The 16,554-nt window shown below is 39.5% G+C and overlaps 1 protein-coding gene across 1 annotated transcript in view; it reads left to right on the top strand.

Moving 5' to 3' along the window:
- Window positions 1–446: 446 nt before the first annotated feature.
- LOC149848506 (tyrosine-protein phosphatase RLPH2-like) overlaps window positions 447–16,554 on the top strand; it is a 38,951-nt gene continuing 22,843 nt past the window's right edge. The window contains exon 1 of the mRNA XM_089995785.1: window positions 447–1,062. Coding sequence (XP_089851911.1) covers window positions 516–1,062 — 547 coding nt within the window. The 5' untranslated portion in view covers window positions 447–515. The remainder of the gene's footprint in view (window positions 1,063–16,554) is intronic.

The raw sequence follows: 16,554 nt of genomic DNA, 5'->3' as shown, positions 1-16,554 counted from the left end.
ACTCGAATGTTGTTTTATACTAAACCAAAGAAACACAGGTCACATCTGAGGGATCAAATGTGCGAAAAAAACTACAAAAGAAATAAAATTGTGACAATTTTTTACTCTTCACCACAAGTGCAGCAAAAGTTAACCCGTAAACAAAAGAATTGGAACAAAAAGTTGCCGAAGTAACCTTTTTATGCAACGGCGCAGCATGCTTAGCATGCAAGTTTGCTGCTGATGACCATCCATCTCAAAAAGTTTCTAGACATAAGACAGCACGACGCCTATATAGAAAATCACCAATTATGGATGGCTGTCATGAAGGTCGCTGTATGCCCACCATGCGACGGCGCTGCATATGACGTGAACACGAAAAGGATTTTTCTTTTTCTGATTCGACTTGGGAAATCTTACAAAGCAAGCAAAAGGAACCGTCTTTGTTTCTTACTGTGGCACGCTCTTTATCACTCCAACGGTAACAAGCTCAATAGATACGCACAGCAGAGCCTTACAACGCCAGAGGGAAGGGCATGGCGGAGGAGGAGGAGAAGGAGAAGGGGAGGACGGTGTTCCTGATCGGAGACATCCACGGGTACATGGGGAAGGTGGAGAGGCTGTGGCGGAACCTGGAAGCGGCCGTCGGCACCTCATCGTTCGAGTGCGCCCTCGTCGTCTTCCTAGGGGACTACTGCGACAGGGGGCCCGACACCTCCAGGGTGCTCGACTTCCTCGTCTCCCTCCCCTCCCGCTACCCGCGCCAGACCCACGTCTTCCTCTGCGGAAACCACGACTTCGCCTTCGCCGGCTTCGTCGGCGTCCTCCCGCCCCCTCCTCCGTCGTCATCGTCGTCGTCGCTGCCGGACGCGTTCCTTCGGACGTGGGAAAAGTATCTGCAGAGCGAGGAGAGGGAAGGGTGGTATAGAGGGGAAGGGTACGAGCGGATGCACGTCCAGGCCAGGAGGTGGGCCGGGTCGATCAGGGAGAGGTTCAACGCGAAGAAGGGTACGGAGTTCCAGGGGTCGATCTACGACGCCGAGCCGACCTTCCGATCGTACGGCGTTCCTCATGGCCACCCAGGTTCTGGTTTCCATTTCTCGTCCCTTTTGGTGCTTCCGGATTGAATTTTCTTTCTTCATTTCTGGCGCCGAATTTGCTAGGTTTTGTGATTTTCTCTGAGGTTTGCTTTTGGGGTATATTTTTTTTTGGTGAAATCTTGAAGCTTTGTGGATGCAAGGATTAAATTGTTACTTTTTTTAATGAGAATTGATTCTGGGTTCTGGTGTGGAAACATGACTTTTTCTGGTTTCATGAAATGCTGAGCTTTGATGAGTTGCGGAAGGTTTAACTCGATCCTTATAATTGAAATGGAATTTATGATGCACTATAGTTTTATTAATTTAGGTCTATGGGTGTATCTCTTGCTTTTGGAATTTTGTTAGGGATTTTTCAGATTCTGTTAGGCCCTCAAGTTAGTGTTTTGAGGGTTTGAAAGTTGGATAAGAAGGGAGCCCCTAGCTAGCAACATAAGGGTACTCTATTCTGAGTCTTACTGAAGTGAGATGATCGAACCTAAGGTTCTTGTTCCATTGAAGTTGGGCTGAACTTACCTGGGTGCAGAATTTCACTGGATACTACGGGGGTAACAGTGGTGAAGGTTTTGGGAAAAGGTTTGTAGAAACGAGGGAATCAAGTAAGAGAAAAATGACTCCAGAGGCTAATCGAGAAAGGGTTTCATTTAAGATCTGATATGGATTGAACAAATAGCTTCTTGGACACCTAGGGACATGTGTCAAGGTTAGGATAGGTTGTCGGAGGACCAGGGATCACTAAAATAAGTCGTTGGACAGTTGGGATGCTCCAACTGTAAAAACTACACGCTCTGCCGAATTGACATGGTGCGATTTTGGTATTTTGGATCCCAAACATGGGTAGGGTCTTAGTTAAGGCTGGGATCAGTTTCAGGGTTGTGTAACAAGTCTAGGGAGGTCTTAAAGGGGTCTACACGTTCAGGTATGGACGGGGTATGTGCAGGAGATTAGAAGAAGCAAAACATCCCACAGAACAGGACTGCAATGCTCTTTCAGATGCGGTCTTGGTCTAGACGGCTTAGACGACTTTAGAGAAGGTTAGAGACTGGTCCTAAGATATGATAAAGGTTCATAGAGTAGTATAAATACCTGAGACACACTCGTAAGGAAGGGTGATCAACAGAACCATAACTGATAGGGATCTTGAGCCGATTTTCAAGGTAGGGGTCACTCTACAATGAAGATATGTGTACAAGAAAGGCTTGGGCTCTTGGAATGGATGAAGGACTTGCCTAGGGGGACTGGCCTCACATGTATCACAGAAAGGAGAGGGGGAGAAACGTGAGGAAGGAGAGAAGAAAAAGGGGAGAGAGAGAGAGAGAGATTCATAGAGAGAAGGGGACGACTAGAGGGAGAAAGAGAGAGCTTGAGAAACTTCAATATCTTATTCAATAATTCATAAAAGAGAACCTCATACCTCTATTTATAGATGGGCGGTTTGAGATAGAGTCCCTATCCAATCAACCTATCCTAAAGCATAAAGATTCTTACTGAAAAATAAAAATTAAGGACTCTAGAGTCCTGATAAGACTCCTTCTCTAAAAGGGACTCCTCAAAAGAACAAATCAACTAAAGACTATTCCATAATTAATTAACTTGAATCAACTTTTAGACTAGGGGACGTCCCTTAGGACTCTCCAGCATGACACGCCCCTTAGGTGGACCCCGTTCTTTAATTGGCTTGCCTCCTCTGCTTGACACATGTCTTGTTTTCCCTTCTCCTACCTTAGACTCTGGATATCTGACTTGTCACCCATTAGAGAAGTTATATCAGTTGTCATGTCATCATAATAGACTCCATACACAAGCTGAAATCACCCTCTATGAGCATGAGGTGATGTTTAGGATTTGGAGCACGGATCCCAAGGTGTCTCTTGGAAATTTGGGTTATAATAGACCACCATACTCCGCATCACTTTGCCTCCAAAGTGGGTCCACTTAGTCACTCTACTAAGGTCAAAGATCTTCATTTATGCATTTGAGCAACAATCTGTGGCCCCATGTGTAACGAGCTTAGCTTGTCTCCTAGCTCGCGATCTGCAGGGAAAGAGTTCCAAGATGATAATAGGAACTCCCTCGAGCAAGTGACACACATGATGTCGATTTCTTTCGGGGTTAAATACCACCTTCTGATATGTTGCACCCGTTGCAACAAAGTCAAGGTAAGTGCAACTCAGTGGCCCAGTCAAATCCAGGGTGGCATGTTAAGCATGCTCATCCCTTGTTCTAGACCAAAACATGTTGCTCATAAAATCATATCGCATGGGAGGCATGTGAGTGCTTGCAGTGCTTCAATTGGCAGCCCTAACGTGTCCGCAAAATCATTCCCTAAGTTTGTGAGTTGCAGCAAGAGAGGGCGGGAGGCTGCTGGTCCGGACAAACCAGGGGTGACTCGGTTTGAGTAAACTTCACCCTCGAAAGTGCTTCCATCCTTGTGGGTTGGAGTCGTTGGTCTGCTGTTGCACATAGGGGTGTTGTCTTGCTGCACACTGGTGAAATGAAATGGGGATCTTCGAAACACGAGCTTTGATTAACAAGAGCAAGTGTCAAGAATGACACTAAAGCATAACCCTTAAAAAGGGTATAACTGGAAACAAAATAAAAATAAAAATGTATTCTTTATTGATATGAAAAACCAATTGCTTAAGAAGCATTGAAGTAAAATACAAGAGGGGCTGCACCCCTTTATATACACAGCTGAAAGAGGACTCAATAGAGCTGTTGGGCACAGTCCAACAGCTCTATTAAGAGCTGTTGGACTGTGTCAGTCCAACAGCTCTATTGCTAGTCAAGTCTGGACAGGACTTGACTAGCAACAGTCATTCTAGTTCAAACTGAACTAGATGACATAAAGACAAAAAATAAAAATAAAGGAAAAAAATACAGAAAAGAAAGAAATTAAAAATGTATTTATATATATATATAATAATATAATATTATTATATATACATATATGTACAGTTTTACATTTTAACACTCCCCCTCAAACTTACGGTACAATGAGCGAAAGTTTGTCTAAGAGAAAGTGAAATCGGGGAGCAGCGAGAGGCTTTGTAAAGAAGTCTGCTAACTGATATTCTGAAGTGACATATGGCAGATCAATTATCCCGTGTAGATATTCCTCTCTGACGTAGTGACAATCCATTTCGATGTGTTTGGTGCGTTCGTGGAATGTTCTGTTACTGGCAATGTAGATCGCACTTTTGTTGTCACAACACATTTGTGAAGCCTTTGTTGCTTCAACTCCCATGTCAGCAAGCAGTCGTCGGAGCCAAACTACTTCCATGGTCGTGGTTGCCATGGCTCTGTATTCAGCTTCGGTGGATGAGAGAGATACCTTCTGCTGCTTTTTACACCTCCACGAGATTAATGATTCCCCTAAAAAGACACAAAAGCCAGTGGTTGAGTGTCTGTTATTGGGATCACCTCCCCAATCAGCATCAGTATATGCAATTAAATCAAGAGAAGAGGAGGAAGATAAGAAAAGTCCTCGTGAAAGAGAGGACTTGATGTATCTGATAATACGCATGACTGCTCCCATATGAACAGAAGTAGGAGCATGTTGAAATTGACTTGCTGTATGAACAGCATGTGCTATATCTGGTCTGGTAATGGATAGATAGGAAAGTGCCCCGACAAGCTGTCTGTAAGGAGTAGGGTCTGAAAGAAGTTCTCCATCATCAATCTTCATTTTAACATTAACAACTTCTGGAGTGTCAACTTTCTTATCATCAGTAATACCAGACCTGAAAACAATATCAAAAGCAAATTTAGTCTGAGATAATAAATATCCTCTAGGAGAATAAGCAACTTCAATGCCTAAAAAATATCTCAACAAGCCCAAATCAGTCATTTCAAAATGAGATTTAAGAAGTGTTTTGATTGTTTCAACTCCCTGTTTATCGCTTCCGGTGATGATCATATCATCCACATAGAGAAGAAGCACAATGATCCCTGCATCAGAATTCTTAATAAACAAAGCAGTGTCAGTTAAACAGAATTGAAAACCAATATCAATCATAACACGACTAAACCTATCATACTAAGCTTTTGGTGCTTGTTTAAGTCCATAAAGAGCTTTTTCTAAGCGAAGGACTTTACCCTTAGGAATACTTAGACCAGGAGGGGGTTCCATATATACTTCTTCAACTAGCTTTCCATTTAAAAAAGCATTTTTGACATCCATTTGAAAAATAGACCATTTTTTGATAGAAGCTAAGGCAATTAAGGTTCGGACAGTAGTCATACGAGCCACCGGAGCAAAGGTTTCTTCATAATCAATCTCATATTCTTGGGCATAACCTTTGGCTACTAAACGGGCTTTATATCTTTCAAGAGTACCATCACTCTTGGTTTTAATTTTATAAACCCATCGACATCCTATAGTTTTCTTCCCTGGAGGAAGATCTTGAATATTCCATGTAGAAGCCTTTTCAAGTGCATCTAATTCAGCTTTCATGGCTTCTATCCATTTGATATCATTTTTTGCTTGAAAATATGTGGATGGTTCTTCATATGAGTGAATTAATGCAATAACTGCCCTATATGTGGGTGAGAAAGACTCGTATGATACAAACTTTTCTGGAGGCCTCGAGATTCGGGATGATTGTCTAGTTGGAATGTTAGAATATTTCTCAAGTGCACATGGAGTATTAGACTCTTGTCGCCCGGAATATTGAATACTAGTATTTCTATGAACTTCTTCATTTTCAACATTAAGATCAATAATTCTTTGATCATCATCAAAGTTACAATCAAGGTCATATTCATCAGATGTTGATGTTAGATCTAGCAAAAAGGAGTACTCAGTGACGTCTTTTAATTTTCTAAAATCAAAGAAGCTCTCCTTTTCAAGAAAGGAAACATTTCTAGACACATATAGTTTATTATTTTTGAAGTCAAAACATCTATAACCTTTCTGGTTTTCAGCATATCCTAAAAAGGCACAGGGAATCGCACGAGGGGAAAGTTTATCATTTTTGTCAGTAAATATGAAACATTTGCACCCAAATATTCTTAATCTAGAGTAGTCTGGAGAAATGTTCATAAGTTTTTCAATGAGAGTGATATTTTGTAACGAAGAAGATGGCATCCTATTAATGAGATAGGTGGCAGTTAAGGCAGCTTCTGCCCAAAAGTCTTTAGGGACTTGATTTGCTATTAATAAAGTTCTAGTGGTTTCTATAATATGACGATGTTTTCGTTCTGCCAGTCCATTTTGTTGAGGTGTATAAGGACAAGATCTTTGATGTGTGATGCCATGCAATTTAAGATAATTTTGAAAATCTGTGGATAAAAACTCTCCCCCTGAATCTGTGCGAAAAATAGTAATATCATTTTGAAATTTGTTTTTAACCATATTATGAAAAATTTGAAAGTATGAAAATACTTCAGACTTATGTTTGAGAAAGTACATCCACGTATGTCGGGAGAAATCATCGACAAAAATAACATAGTAAACAAATCCTCCTTTAGAAATTACTGGTGCAGGACCCCAAACATCCGAGTGTATTAATTCAAGTGGTCTTGAAGAGAAAAAGGTTCTATTCTGAAATGGTAATCTTTTCATTTTGCCGAGAATACAATCTTTACAATCAAATGATTCAGAGTTACAAAATTTCCCTAGATTTGGAAAATGTTGGATTTTGGCTATATGTGGGTGACCAAGTCTCTTATGCCACAGTTCCAATTCTATTTTTTGAATATTATAACAAAAAGCTTTTTTCGACATTTCCAAAAAATCCATGTAATAGAGTCCTCCTTCTCTATGGCCTTCCCCAATCAGCTTGCCTGACTGGCGATCCTGTACCCAACAACCATGAGAAGAAAAAGAAATATTACACCCATAATCAGAAATTTGAGATACAGATAAAAGATTTAAATTTAATTTGGGAACATGTCTAATTTCTGGAATAAAAAAATTTTTTGTTTTATAAATTTTTTCAAAATTTCCTATTCCTTCTATTTCAAGAGAAGTCCCATCAGCAGTAAAGACCTTTGACACACTTGTTTTATTTTTAACACATTTGGATAGACTTTGATTATTTGGGGTCATATGAAAAGATGCACCAGAGTCAAGAAGCCAAGAAATTTTACCTAAATCAGAAAAAGATGAGGCTGCTGCGCCGGTTGAAGCTTCAGATGAGGAAGAGGCACCTTTGATGAGAGGCTGAAGGATCTCCATTAGTTGGGCCAGGGAAACTGGTGCATCCTGATCTTTAGGCTCCGATCCAGCAATTGCAGCTCTTTTTTCTCTCAGCTCCTTAAGTTTGGGACATTGTGGCCTGTAGTGTCCCGGTTCATGACAGTGATGACAAATAACTTTCTTCTTATCATAGTCACCATTTTGTCGGTTAAAGTGAGGAGGCCTATATGATCGAACATGATTCCCTGGTCTAGACACGGCTAAAACGGAATCATCTTCAATTTTTAAAGAACCTTTCCGGAGACGATTTTCTTTCATTGTTAACTCTTCAATAGTTTCAACAATAGAAGGAATTTTTCCCCGGTGAAGTAGGGCCGATTTAGTGGTTTCAAATTCTGACCTTAATCCAGTGATAAACTGGTAAAAATGTTCAGCATCGAGTTGTTTCTGACGAAGCTCGATGTCTTCGGCACAATGCCACTTTGGTTCTAAAAGGGAAAGTTCTTCCCAAAGTTCGGACAACCCATTGTAATATTCACGAATAGTTTTGTCTCCTTGTGTCATCATTCGAACTTTTTCTTGGAGGTTGCACACGTGTGCAATATCTTTAAGGGAATACATATTCTTAAGGTATTCCCATGCCTTATCGGCATGATCAAATTTAGCAAGACTTGAGCATTTTTTAATGTCAACGCTATTGATAAGCCATGACATTATCTTCGCATGAGATATTCTCCATTCTTTCCATTTCTTCTCGTATGAGGCAATAGCCTTGATTTTCTCTTCTTCCGATAGAGGGACCTCTTTATCTCCATCCTTTTTAGTAAGAGATAGCTTAGGTTCCGAATCGGAACCATCCGCAATCCCCCATAAGCCTTTTCCCCATATATGGTGCTTCATGATTGAAGCCCATGTTACATAGTTCGTATCGCTTAGTTTCATAGGCATGATGGTGACTTTATCATTGTCATCCATCGATTACAAGGAGAGAAAGAATAGGGATAGAAGAGAAACAAGAAGGAAAATGAGAAAAAAGAAAAAAAAAAAAACAATACAACAAGATGTGAAATCTTCTCCAATGAAGTGATAAAACACTTCTCTTCAAGTGGCGAACACTTTTGCAAACGGGCACGGAAACCGAGGCAGCTTTTCCTCAAGATTTAGTACTTCCGCGGCTCTGATACCATGAAATGAAATGGGGATCTTCGAAACACGAGCTTTGATTAACAAGAGCAAGTGTCAAGAATGACACTAAAGCATAACCCTTAAAAAGGGTATAACTGGAAACAAAATAAAAATAAAAATGTATTCTTTATTGATATGAAAAACCAATTGCTTAAGAAGCATTGAAGTAAAATACAAGAGGGGCTGCACCCCTTTATATACACAGCTGAAAGAGGACTCAATAGAGCTGTTGGGCACAGTCCAACAGCTCTATTTAGAGCTGTTGGAATGTGTCAGTCCAACAGCTCTATTGCTAGTCAAGTCTGGACAGGACTTGACTAGCAACAGTCATTCTAGTTCAAACTGAACTAGATGACATAAAGACAAAAAATAAAAATAAAGGAAAAAAATACAGAAAAGAAAGAAATTAAAAATGTATTTATATATATATAATAATATAATATTATTATATATACATATATGTACAGTTTTACATTTTAACAACTGGGGCATTGTCAATAGGCTGGGGCATCCAATTTGACTAGACATGCTCTCGCTCTATGGTGCACTTTTGTGACTTTGGTGATGGTCTTGTTGGGGGAGGAATTATCGCTGGTGCCAAATCTGGCGGTGGGATATTCAACTTCGTAGAAGTGTTGTGTAGTGATTAGGTTCTACAAAGGCCACTATCGTAGATGCCAAATCTCTTCATGATTCAGTACTCAAAATCAGCCCATGTGGGCTTCTGATGTACGACATCAAGTCACTCGTATCATCAAAGAGCGCCACCTTCAAGGCGGGCAACTGTTTTGACCACATGTGCTTCTGGGGGACTGCAATGCTCCTTCAGATGCTATCTTAATATAGACAGCGTAGGCGGCTTTAGGAAATGTTAGTGATTGGTCCTAGGGTATAATAGAGATCCATAGAGTAGTATAAATACCTGAGACACATTCATATGCAAGATAGATCAGCGGAACCACGACCAATAAGTGTAAGAAAACAAGATCCTCCAAGAATGTGTTCCCCAAAAACAATAAAGTGGATACTCAAAGAGTTCTACTAAAACAATAAAGAACATTCACAAGCCACAAAATGGGCTCACACACAAACAACCACTAAAGGGGCAAACACAAGGAATAAAAATAATATTCTATTGATTAACACCATGCAAGAATGATGCATTTGAGAGGGGGTTTCACCCCTATTTACACACACACAAATAGGAGCTCCTAAGAGAGACATTGGGAGAGGTCCCAACAGCTCCAATAGAGTCGTTGGGCTCTCTCTCCAATGTTTCTCTAGCTATAAAGTAGTTGAAAAAGTAAAAAAATGAACTAACCAGTTAGACACTAATACTTGGTTACTATTTAGTTAGGATTATAACCTAACATGTATATATATATATATACACAAATACGTATATATACACAAATACGTATATATACACATACATTGTATATACATTTACATTTTTAACACTCCCTCTCAAACTTACGGTTGAATAACCGGAAGTTTGTCCAAAAGAAAGTGAAATCTAGGAGAAACAAGAGGTTTGGTAAAGAAGTAATGTAAGGAAGATCAATAGTGCCATTTAGATATTTCTCTCGCACATAGTGACATTCAATCTCAATGTTTTTTATGCGTTCATAGAAGGTCTAATTGCTGGTAATGTAGATGAAACTTTTGTTGTCACAATACAATCATTATGCTCCTGTACTTGGAACGCCCATGTTAGCCAATAATCTCCTTAGCCAGACCACCTCCACAGTGGTTATAGCCATGACTCGATATTCTGCTTTAATTAAAGAGAGAGAAACTTTCTGTTGTTGTTTGTACCTCTACGAGATCAAGTCATCTAAAAACACATAAAAATCAGCGGTTGAGTGGCGGTTATTTGAATCACCTCCACAGTCATCATCAATATAAGTAATTAAGTCTAAGGAGGAAGAAGCAAACAAGAGAAGTATTCAAAAATTAAAAGTTTTGATATATTTAATAATACACAAAACTTCTCCCATTTGAACAATGGTGGAAGCATGTTGAAACTGGCTCGTTGTGTGAACTGCATATGCAATGTCAAGTCTCGTAATTGAGAGATATGACCGAGTCTCGACAAGTTGTTAGTATGGTGTTGGATTTTTAAGTGGCTCTCTATTATCAATATTCATTTTGACATTTACAACTTCAGAAGTGTCAACCTTCTTATTATCCGAAATATCTGACCTAACAATAATAACTAACTCAAATTTAGATTGAGTCAGTAAATATTCTCTAGAGGAATAACTAACTTCTATACCAAGAAAATACTTTAAAAACCCCAAACCAGTCATTTCAAAATGTGTTTTTAGAAGGTTTTTAATATTTTCAATTTCCTGTTTGTCACCTCCTATGATGATCATATCGTCCACATGAAGAAAGAGAATAATAATACCTGCATTAGAAATCTTAACAAATAAAGTTGTGTCAGTTAAATAAGATTGAAATCCAACATTAAGTATAACTTGACTAAACCTGTCATACCAAACCTTTAAAACTTGTTTAAGGTCATAAAGAGACTTATCTAAACGAAGAGCCTTTCTTTTAGGAATAATTATACCAGGTGGTGCCTCTATATAGATTTCTTCAATCAATTTACCATTAAGAAACACATTCTGATGCAGCCGCAATACGTAAACAAGAACAAAATTCAAATGTGCACAATCGTGCAAAGAAACTTTAAAACTGAAAGAAACTCAAAATTTCAATTAAGGAAAAGAATAGGAAGGTTCACAGCTGAATCAATCCCCCTTTACGTAGCCCTATTCTACTATCTATCTATCTATCTATCTATATATATATATATATATATATATATATTGGTTCGAGCATAGCAAGCTCGTCACAAATGGAAGAAAGTTTGGCGAAGTATTTCCTAATGGTCATTTTGCCTTGAAGAAGAGTTAAGGCCTTTTTTTGAAGATAATATTTATGGGACAGGTCCCTAGAGGTATACATTTTCTCAAGATACTCCCGTGCTTGAGAAACCTTTTTGAATTTAATAATATTCGCGTTGATTTTTGTCTCAACGGAAGAAAAAATACAACAACAACAACAACTACGCCTTCATCCCAAAACAATTGGGGTCGGCGATATGAACCAACAAAGAAAATCATTCTGGGTCTTCCACATGAATCCTTCTCCTCTATTCATTTCTATCCAATGCCATGTCCTCGGTGAGGTTCAAAGCATTCATATCCTTTCCTATCACCTCCATCCATGTCTTCCTAGGCCTACCCCGACCTCTTTTAACTAATATATTTTCCCATTTCTCCATCTTTCTAACTGGAGCATCATTAGGCCTTCGTCGAATATGTCCAAATCACCGTAAACGATTCTCTCTCATCTTATTTTCAATGGGTGCAACGCCTACCTTCTTACGTATCTCCTCGTTCCGAATCTTATCTTTTATTGTATTTCCACACATCCATCTCAGCATATGCATCTCAGCTACACTCATTTTTTGAATATGATGTCTCTTGGCAGCCCAACATTCCGTACCATATAGTAAAGTGGGCCTAATAGTCGTCCTATAAAACTTTCCCTTCAACCGCAATGGCATTCTACGATCGCACAACACTCCAGTTGCACTCTTCCATTTCATCCACCCAACCTTTATCCTATGATTTACATCTCCATCAATTTCTCCATACTTTTGAATGATAGATCCCAAATATTTGAAAGAATCATCCACCGGTATTTCTTGCTCACCAAGCTTCACTACACTCCCATCTCTATTTCGTTGCTTACTAAATCGACATTCCATGTATTCTGTCTTACTCTTACTCAACTTAAAACCTCTTGCTTCCAATGTCTGTCTCCATAATTCTAACTTAGCATTAACCCCAGCTCTAGACTCATTAATCAAAACAATATCATCAGCAAACAACATACACCACGACACATTTTCTTAAATTGATCTCGTAAGCTCATCCATCACTATAGCAAATAGGAAAGGGCTTAAAGCAGATCCTTGATGTAACCCAACCGTTATAGGAAAATTGGTTGTCACCCCTCCACAAGTGCGGACATTGGTTACTACTCCTTCATACATATCTTTAATTATACTAATGTACTTGAGAGAAACACCTTTCTTCATCATTGTCCACCAGAGAACGTCCCTAGGTACTCTATCGTAAGCCTTCTCCAAATCAATAAAAACCATATGCAAATCTTTGTTCCTCTCTCTATTTCTCTCAATAAGTTGTCTAAGAAGATGTATAGCTTCCATAGTAGATCTTACAGACATAAAACCAAATTGATTCTCCGATATCACGACAACCTTCCTCAACCTAGACTCAATCACCCTCTTCCAAAGTTTCATAGTATGACTCATGAGTTTTATACTATGATAGTTTGTGCAATCTTGTATATCACCCTTATTCTTATATAGAGGCACCAAAGTACTCTTCCTCCACTCATTAGGCATCTTATTTGTCCGCCAAATCTTGTTAAAAAGATTTGTCAACCATTCTAAACCTTTCTCTCTCAAGCACTTCCAAGCCTCGATAGGTATACCATCTGGGCCAACTGCCCTTCTTGATTTCATTTTCTTCAAAGCCTCTGCAATTTCTTTCTTTTGAATCTTGCGTATGAAGTCACGATTAATCTCATGAAAAGGAATGGAAAAGTCTCCAAGATCCTGAGCATGACTTTCATTAAATAGCTTATCAAAATAATCTTTCCATCTCTCCTTAATCTCCTCATCTTTGACTAAAACCCTTTGCGTTTCATCTTTGATACATCTAACCATACCCAGATCCCTCGATTTCCTATCTCTCATTTTTGCAATCCTATAAATATCCTTCTCACCCTCTTTGGTATCCAACTTGTCATAAACCTCCTTATATACCTTATCCCTCGCGTTCCGAACTACTTTTTTAGCTTCCTTCTTTGCTATCATATACTTCTCCAAATTCTCATTATCATGACTTTTACTTAGATTTTTATAACACTCTCTTTTAACCTTAATAGCTAATTTGACATCCTCGTTCCACCACGATGTATCCTTACCTAGCGGTGCACCGCCTTTAGACTCACCCAATACCTCCTTAGCCACCTTTCTCATGCCACCCGCTATCTTATTCCACATAGATTCTGAATCCTCCTCGAGACACCAATCAACTTCCTTAACTACCCGCTCTACAAACATTCCTTGTTTAGCTCCTTTCAGTGCCCACCACTTAATTCTAGGATCTATCCTATGTCTATCCCTTTTGTGGCATTGTCTAATTCTAAGATCTAAAATTAACACTCTATGTTGTGTAGCTACACTTTCTCCCGGTATAACCTTACAATCGATGCAACAACCCCTATCTCTCTTTCTAAGTAGGAAAAAATCTATCTGACTCATATTAACCCCACTTTTAAATGTTACTAGGTGAGACTCCATCTTCCTAAACCAAGTGTTTGCTAAGATCATATCATAGGACAAACCAAAATCTAAAATCCATTCTCCACTATCGTTTCTTTCTCCTATACCATAGCCTCCATGGATACTCTCAAATCCATCCCTACTAATGCCTACATGCCCATTAAGGTCACCGTCGATGAAAAGCCTTTCTCCATAAGATATCCCTTGTACTACTTCATCTAAATCTTCCCAAAATTGACGCTTAGTGGAATCATCTAAACCTACTTGAGGTGCATAAACACTAATAATATTAATAATATCCGTACCTAATACTGATTTAATAAGCAAAATCCTATCACCCTTCCTACGGACCTCAACTACATTATCTATAAACTCACGACTCATAACAATCCCTACTTCATTCCTATTCCTATTTATTCCTGTATACCAAATCTTATATCCCCAAGGTTCTATCACTTTTGCTTTCTCACCTACCCATTTGATCTCTTGTAGACATAAAATATCAATCTTTCTCCTACACATAACATCTACTAACTCTACCAACTTACCAGTTAAAGACCCTATGTTTCAAGTGGCTAACCTAATTTTATGGTCTTGGACTAACTTTTTTACCCCCACCCGTCCAACAAAGTGAGGGAACCCTTGCCTATTTGACACCACACCCGGGCGCCGGTGTGACGCGTCGCTTCCGGGCGACGACCTAGCAACCCTTGCCCATTTATCACTGCCTCCGGGCCTATAGAGTACAGCGCGTCGCTCAGTAGGGAACGCCCCAACGAAATTCTCATATTGGTTCATATTCATAGGGTATGACTAAGTTTTTATGTTGGCTGTCACAGGCCTACCGCAACCCTCCTCCTTTATCCGGGCTTGGGACCGGCAGTGTATAACTAAACAGTTATACATAGGCGGAATTTGATAATCTGTTTGAAGAGAGGCATTCTTCCCAAACTTGTTGAAAATCAGGATCAGTCGGATACAAGTCTTTACATTGTTCAAAACCAATCACTTGCACCGACGTAGTCATCAAAAGGTTGTTCTTCCAACTAAGGGTGTCAACTACCTTATTGAGATTACCAGACTGATGACGAATAGTAAAAGTATACTCTTGCAAGAAACTGACCCACTTAGCATGTTTAAATATTAGTGCCTCGTGATCCGTGCACAAAACAAATTCTTTATAAATAAGATAATGCCTCCAGTAACGAAGGGCTTATACAATGACATAAAATTCAACATCATAAGTAGAATATTGTCGCTTTGCCTGAGTCAATTTTTCATTAAAAAAGGCAACATGTTTACGATTTTGACTCTGGACAGCGCCAATCCCTACCTTAGAGGCATCACATTCCACTTCAAAAACCAAGTTAAAATATGGAAGTACTAGAATAGGGGCGCTAGTCATTTTTTCCTTAATGAGAATAAAAGCCTTATCGACCACCGAGGTCCACTGGAATTCAGCTCCCTTAAGGCACTCCGTGATGGGGGCCATAATGTTGCTAAAATTCCTAATGAAGCGACAATAGAAGGTAGCCAATCTATGGAAACTACGAATCTCACCCATAGTTCGTGGGGTAGGCCACTCTACAATCGCTTGGACTTTTGCAGGATCGGCTTTAACACCATCAGACGATACTATAAAGCCCAAGAAAACCACACTAGAAGTAAAAAAGTCACACTTTTTGGCATTTATAAAAAACTTTTCTCTTCTCAAAATTTTTAAAACTCGACGCAGATGCACTAATTGGTCAAACAAGAAAGAACTTTAAATCAAAATATCATCAAAGTACACAACTACAAACTGTCCAAAACAAGGGCGTAACACTTGGGTCATCACGTTCATAAAGGTACTAGTGGCATTCGACAAACCAAAAGGCATAACCAACCACTCATACAACCCATCACGTGTCTTGAATATCGTTTTCCATTCATCCCCCTCTCGAATGTGAATTTGATGGTATTCACTTTTTAAATCAATTTTAGAAAAAACAGAGGCTCCAGCGAACATGTCAAACATGTCATCTAATCGGGGAATAGGAAAAATGTATTTAACAGTACATGATTGATGGCCCTACTATCGACACACATTCGCATGGACTCATCATTTTTTGGAGTGAGTAGGGCAGGCACGGCGCAAGGACTAACACTCTCACGAATGAACCCCTTTTGCAGCAACTCCCCTACTTGCCTCTACAATTCGGCATGCTCAGACGGATTCATGCAATAAGCTGGCAAGTTAGGCAGACTCGATCTAGGAATAAAGTCTATTGCATGTTGCACAACCCTCATTGGAGGTAACCCATCAGGAAGGTCTCCAGGCATGATATCCTTAAACTCTTCCACAAGAGGCGCAACCTCTGCAGGGATGGACAACAAAGTCCTCAAAACAGGTTTGGCCACCAAGGCATAACAATAACCCTCATCCCTACATTGATTCAAAAAAGTTCTGTAGGATAGGCCTGAAAGTCTAGGGACTCGCTCAGGCTTATCTACAGTAGGAAAACCTATTTATTTTATAGGGAGTAGGATTATTTTATGTCCCTTGAATGAAAAAAAGTATGTGTTTTTACGACCATCATGAGTAGTCTTATGATCGAACTGCCAAGGTCGCCCTAAAAGAATATGACATGCACTCATAGGAGCCACATCACACCAAACCTCATCTTGGTAATGCTCCCCCATAGAAAACTTGACTAGACAGCGCTGGGTGATGGGAACTTCATTCCCCTTTTTAAAACCAAGCCATCTAATAGGGATGA

Source organism: Nuphar pumila, chromosome 1, assembly GCF_984573655.1.
Source record: "Nuphar pumila chromosome 1, dmNupPumi1.hap1.1, whole genome shotgun sequence".
Classification (NCBI taxonomy): Eukaryota; Viridiplantae; Streptophyta; class Magnoliopsida; order Nymphaeales; family Nymphaeaceae; genus Nuphar; species Nuphar pumila.
The sequence above is the reverse complement of the archived record's forward strand: the minus strand, read 5'-3'. Positions and strand labels throughout refer to the sequence as shown.